Source organism: Helobdella robusta (genome assembly GCF_000326865.2).
Source record: "Helobdella robusta unplaced genomic scaffold HELROscaffold_75, whole genome shotgun sequence".
In the NCBI taxonomy this organism is placed as follows: domain Eukaryota; kingdom Metazoa; phylum Annelida; class Clitellata; order Rhynchobdellida; family Glossiphoniidae; genus Helobdella; species Helobdella robusta.
In genome coordinates, this window is record NW_008705426.1 from 434,595 (window position 1) to 441,176 (window position 6,582).

General features: G+C 37.5%; 1 protein-coding gene across 1 annotated transcript; it reads left to right on the forward strand.

The window, feature by feature from the left end:
• Positions 1 to 256: 256 nt before the first annotated feature.
• On the forward strand, positions 257 to 6,065 carry HELRODRAFT_181763 (hypothetical protein; the record flags this gene model as incomplete). The annotated part of the gene is made up of 16 exons (XM_009031545.1): positions 257 to 317; positions 638 to 842; positions 1,044 to 1,417; positions 1,563 to 1,631; positions 1,737 to 1,788; positions 1,918 to 2,210; positions 2,333 to 2,917; positions 2,989 to 3,063; positions 3,323 to 3,406; positions 3,578 to 3,714; positions 3,879 to 4,122; positions 4,400 to 4,531; positions 4,678 to 4,710; positions 4,893 to 4,958; positions 5,228 to 5,287; positions 5,419 to 6,065. 16 exons carry the CDS (start codon positions 257 to 259, stop codon positions 6,063 to 6,065), a joined length of 3,117 nt encoding a protein of 1,038 aa, XP_009029793.1.
• Between the last annotated feature and the right edge of the window lie 517 nt (positions 6,066 to 6,582).

The window sequence follows — 6,582 nt, forward strand, 5'->3', positions numbered from 1 at the left end:
CATTTTTGTTGTCGATTTATGTATATTATGTTATATTATATATATATTATATATATGTGAGTATATCAAATAAATTTGAAAATAATATAGGAAGTTAAGCGCTGTGGTATTTATTGAGATTATTACGTTGCAGATATTTTACGAGTGCAACGGTTTTTAAATATTTGATTTGGTTTTACCTCTTGTTTTGCTTCTTAATGGTCGCTTTTTGTTTGAAATTTTGATCGAATTTTATAAAAATCGAAGTTTCGTACTGATGTTTCGTGTTTTTTTGCTGTCGACGATTTGCCAGAGTTTGGCTTTAGCGAAAGTATCAGGTTCGTAGCTGATACATTTCTTTCATTCAAATATTGATTTATAATTTCATATTTAAATTTGGAACTGATTTTTTGTAATATTTTATGATTTTCGGTTATTATTTTGTATATCGAATGTGCAAGTTAAATTAATAAAAACCTTCGTCTCTTGCATGTAGAGTAGGAAAGAGCATTTATGATGAGGTACTGTTCAAAGAAAGATAAGATTGTAGATTGAATACCACCTACGAAAGCTGAATGTGCTAGTTGATTTGAAATCGAATCAGACCGATTAATTAGAATATTAAATCTTATATTTTCAACAAAACAAACAACTACAGATCTCTATGTGTGGAGTACTGGAGATGTTTCAGTTTACTATGATGGTCGGAAAGTTGGAGACGTCTACAAGCCCCACCCACATGTCAATCAAATGCCGTTTAATGATGAAATCAACGTCCTATCAATTGAAGTCAAAGGAGCTCTCCCTTCAAATGTTGGTCTCCTAGCTTCCACAACAGATGGCGTTTTATTTACTGATAATAGGTTGGGCTAAGATTTTTTTTCTATAATTTTTGTAACCATTTTTACTTGATAATGGCAAATTTGTTTCAACGAGATTTGAGATGTTGATAATTTACAGAATTATGTAGAATAAAATGAGTGAAAATTGATAAAATAAAAACGAATCACTAATAACTCTGAAAAAAAAGAAATTATAACAAGATTTTTAACCCCACAACAAAGGTGGCAGTGTAGATCGAAATTTTCCTCCCAAGAAGAATTGAAGACGTGGTTGAGCAGCAGCAGTAGCAGCAGTGACCATCCATCATCAGCAGATGACCAAACAGGATCTGATAACAACATTCTCTCGGTCTTTCCAATGCGTATGAATCCAGAAACTATAAACATTTCCTCCAATGCTCGTCTCATCTGGTCTGCAGGCTTCACTAAACTTAATCTGAAAATGTCAACTGATAAAGTTGAAAAAGTTGTCTCCTCTGGCGTCGTTATGGAAGCTGTTAAAAATAAGAAAAGATCGATTAGGAAGAGAAGAGGTGTGCTGGCCGTAGCTGATGAGAATGTCCTGCCAGTTGACGTTAGCTGCAAGATCGTTATAGGTACCTTATGTTATGTTTTCATTCATTCACTTGTTCATTCATATATTTCACTAACTTAAGTAGTATAGACCTGTGAAGGATAAAAATTAATGAAAGACAAATCAAAATTAATTGAATTATTAAAAAAAAAATTTGATACAAACAGATAAATATCCGGTTTTGAAAAGAGCCCTCTATGATCCTTTAAAGAATAAAATATTTCCTGGAAAAATGAGTTTGTATGATTTTCTTCTTTGATTTTCTCTCTTTCTCTCTCTCTCTCTCTCTCTCTCTCTCGTCATAATTACTTTAAATGGAAATTAACAAACATTCCTACCAGGGCTAAGAATAATTGCCCAGGGTAAAATCCAAGCCTTTCAAGATGGCGCCTGGTTAGGTCAAACTCCCGACAGCAATCAACCAATCAGTCAACTGGCCGTCGATCAGGCAACCAATCAGCAGACTTCATCCAACAAAGATGACAGCAAATTTGGAAGTGGTATTGGCAACATCATCGGCAGTTTCTTTACTGATAAAAAGGATGAGCTGAAGAAAGTTGAGAAACTTGCCGCTACTGTGAAAAAAGATGAGCGAGAAAAGCGTGACATCAACCTGAACAGCAACATCAACGAGAATCAACAGCCACAGCAGCAGCCACCACAGCAGCAACCGCAACAGCCACAACAATCTCAAGAACAGCAACAACCTCATTCCTCCACTTCTCTACCGAACATAAACATTCTTGATGTAGACATTGACAACAGGGCTGATGTCTTGTCAATTTTCGTTGACAGGAGAGCCTCGGACTTGAGAGGTATGTAGCCATTATTATTTTTATAATTACTACTACTACTACTACTACTACTACTACTACTACTACTACTACTACTACTACTACTACTATTACTACTGCGATTTCTTACGTTTGGTTTGTAGATTTACCTGCCATGCCGTCATCACTGTCCGATACATTTTTCGGCCTGTACGTTGAATCTGAAGACGGTAGAATCTCAACCCTGCCGTCAACGATGCTTCCATCCGCCGGCGACCATAAATCTGAAATTGATGATGACGAGGACGGCAGCAGCAGCAGTGCAGCAGCTGCTCTGAGTAGCGAAGAGAAGGAGAAGAAAAAATCTGAAGAAAGAAAAAAACGCGGCGTTGAAAATACGGCCGCGACAGCTGCAGTCGAAACCGCGGACGGCGTGGCGAGTAGATGGAAGTGTGTGGATAACGTTGGCGCCACTCGTGGTGGAGCCGCTGAACCCTGGCAGACGATTCACTACTACGACAAGATGTGGAAGGACGCCACGCTCTACAAGATGGAGAAGATAAATCGCGCTCATCCTGATAACGATGTTTCCGCTCGTGGCCTAAGTACTGATAATGATGTCAACAATCATCATCATCGTAACCACCGAGGCGGCGCTGCCGTTAATAACGATGACGGCGTTCCGAATTCGTTCATCTGGAGTGGAGAGCACCCGTGGAGCAAGCAGATGTACTGCAGATATCTCATACGTTAGTGACGATGACGACGACGATGATGATGATGGCGATGATGATGATGATTGTTATTTCTTTCTTGCCAGCGCACAAGCTGATTTCGTTGAAGACAGGGCAAGGACAGGAGGAGAAGGAGAAGAGCCAACTGCAGATAGAGAAAGGTGTGTTGCATCGGCAGGCGTGCTTCTATTTATTATTATTATTATATTATATACTATTATATTATATATATATATATATATATATATATATATATATATATATATAATACTCTTTAAACGATCATTTCCACCGTGTCGATAGTTCAATTTTTTAAACATCTACGTTAAAAAAATAATCCATTTACAAGTTGATTAAAAATTAAATTGACTTTGAATTAAAAATTGAGTTGAGTAAAATCTTAATTGAAAATTAATTAAGACGATGCAACGGTAAGACACGCCAGAGATAACCAACTCCCGCCAGCATCAAATGCAGATGCTGCCGTCAGTCCTAGCTCTGAAAGTGGGTAACGAAGTTCAGTGGTCAATCGATCATTCATTCATTCATGCATGCACACATACATACATTCATACATACATACATTCATACATACATACATTCATACATACATACATTGAATGTATTCATTCTGTCAACCAAACAATGAATTCCCTCCAACCTATATAAATTTAGGTATAGTAATAAAAGCCAGTGGACGTCTGGAGCTGCTGTTAGACGAAACGACACTTGCTTACAGCAGCATGAACAGCGGGAAGACATCAGTTGGAAAGTATTCCTTCGATGTGCCATACGGCGACCACTGCTTGAGTGTTGGTATTTTCGGCGTTTTTTGTTGAAGTTTTTGTTGTGGTTTTGTTGATTTCTTTGTCTCTTTTTGTTGATGTTTCGTTCGTCTTTATAATTGTAATTGTCGCTCTAACAGTCGTTTCGAAGTTTGGGTCGTTAAAATCATTCATTCATTTTTTTTAAAAAGATTTTAGTGAGCCAGCCACAGCAGCAGCCACAGCAACAACCAGCAACCACAAACGAGGAGCCAGTCGGCGAACTAAAATTCAAAGTAATTTCTAGTAAAGGTTACTTCGGCACCAATGACAGTCTTTGGTGGAGATGTTCTACTGTAAAAAACAACCCCAACAGCCAAAATGCTTCTTCTACAAATGTTGCAGCAACTAAAGATGCTGCTGTTGACTCGCACAGGCAACAACAACAACAATCTGGTCTGTTATTGTGTTTGTTTTCTTGTCACTCTGTGTTTGACTGATTGTTTTTTTTGACTGTTCGTCTAGAAAGTTTATTCCTATAACCATTCGATTCTTCATAATCAAACAACCAACCAACCAATCAATGAATCCTTCCGATAATTCATCTAATCAACCAACCAATCAGTTGTCCCCAAGCCAGCCAAACTGTTCAGGCCGATAAAAGTTGACGAGAATAATCAGAAATTTGAGGCAGACAGCGAAAATGCTGGCGACAATAAAATCTTCCTGAAAGCCATGAAGAAAAATGACCATGAAGACGACGACGATGACAATGGTGGCGAAAAATTCTGGATCGTTCTTGGCGGGAAAAAAGCAGACGATGACGACGAAAAAGACGATGCCCTGTATTGCACCACTTGTGAGAGTAAGTTTCGACTTTGTGGGCTAGTTTCCCGATTTATTGCTTGATTTGGTTGTATAGTTTGGTTCGATAATTATGACGATTATTATTATTGCTGTTATTAACACAGTTAAAATTATATTATTAAATATTATTCATAATTTCCACAGATGTCGGTCCGGATGCTAAAAGACTAACGAAAGGTTATTGACACTCGGATGAAGATTATCACGCATAAATATTATCATTAATTATGGCAAAATTATTATTATCATAATTTATTGTTGTTGTTGCTATTATTGTTATATTTAAAGTGTTAATTATTACGATTCATAATTCATAGTCAATTATGAATTATATTTAGGTGCTTATAATTTATTTGCAGCTGATGAGATGGCGAAGAAGAGATTAATTCGGATGGAGAAGGACCAGCTAGAACAACTATTAAATGGTTAGAAACATTTTTTTTCATTCCTTCATTCATTCATCTATTTATTCATTCATTGGTTCGATCTTTCGTTCGTTCATTCATTCATTCAATCATTCATTCGCATTTATCCATTTATATCAACCAACGACAGTTCCGCAGAAAAAAGATTCCAAAGCCGATTTAAGTATGTTGAATGAGTAAATGAATGAATGAATGAATGAATGATAGATTGAGTGAATGAATGAATGATTGATTGATTACACGTACACGTATGTAAATAACACCTGAAGGTTCCTTGCTAGACCAACCAGTGCCAACTGAGTCGGTTCAAGATGTGAATTTCATTGATGGTAAGAAGACTAACTTGTTTCTTTAACTGCTGCTACCACAACTACTATTACTACTACTTCTACTGCTGCTACTACTAACGCTACACTTTTTATTTAAGAATTATATCCCCGCCACACGTGACCAACTGCAGATTTGAAAGAAGGTGGCATCGAACAACAGCAACAACAACTGCAAATGATGAAAAGGAGACTTAACAAAAGATCAGTCGCTCAATCATCCGAACAGCAGCAGCAACAGCAGCAGCAGCAGGAGAAAGACAAGGAACAAGGCGAAGAGAAGAGGTTGAACAGAAGAACTCGTTTTGTCGACCAGAGCGACATAATGGAGGTGAAAAACCGTGTGAGAGGAATCTTGCGCAGCATGTGGTACAAGGAGAAAATAATGACGGAAGAAATGTTCCACCTACTTGGCAGACTCAACATCGAACTGGACAAGATGACCGAAACTCCTCCAGAGCCACCGCATGCCGCCTACGACGACACCACCGACTTTGATCGCCTATCTCGCCTGCCTGAATTTAGAGAGAGACTGGAAGCTGCAAGTCGTCACGGCCACCCACACTCCACACCCCCTCCGCTAGACGAGAAGTTCAAAGATGAAGATGACTACTTGATGTTCCTGGCTGAGAACAATCCCGAAAAGGCCATGTCCAAGTACATGGACTCCATGAAGACTGACAAGGCTTACCCCTTCCCTGAAGAACCAGCTGGCACGTTTCCTTACAAGAGGGGCAGAGGGAGAGGAAGGAATAGGGATAGGGAGGAGAGGGAGTTTTGAGGAGGAGGAGGTTTCATGTTTGTCTGTCTGCCTGGCTGCTTGCTTGCTGTCTTTTTGGGGTGTTTAATCCGCTCTTGGCGTTTTGTTGGAACGTGAAATTGGTTTTTTTTCCGATTTTCATTCATCAAGTGAATGATGATTGGAAGAATGAATGAGTGAATGAATGAATGAGTAAATGAATGAATGAACAGAGAAGACACATATTTTATGCGTTTCTTTTATTTTTTGTGCCCACCATAGATTGATTACCTATTTAAACAATAAAAAAAACATATATAGAGATTTCTTAACCAATAATTCCATTAAATCCTTGTAAACTCAATAATAAATAGATAGTGTTATAATAGAAAAAATTATTTTGCTACCTTAGTTCTGTTTGTTTATTTTGTATTTTTTGTTGCACAGCTCGTTTTGAAATAAAAAGTTTTTAAAGAAATTTTTTATAAATTTTTCTTAAATAAATTTTAACAAAATTATTGTAATAATAATAATTCACAAGGACAATAATAAAAAATAA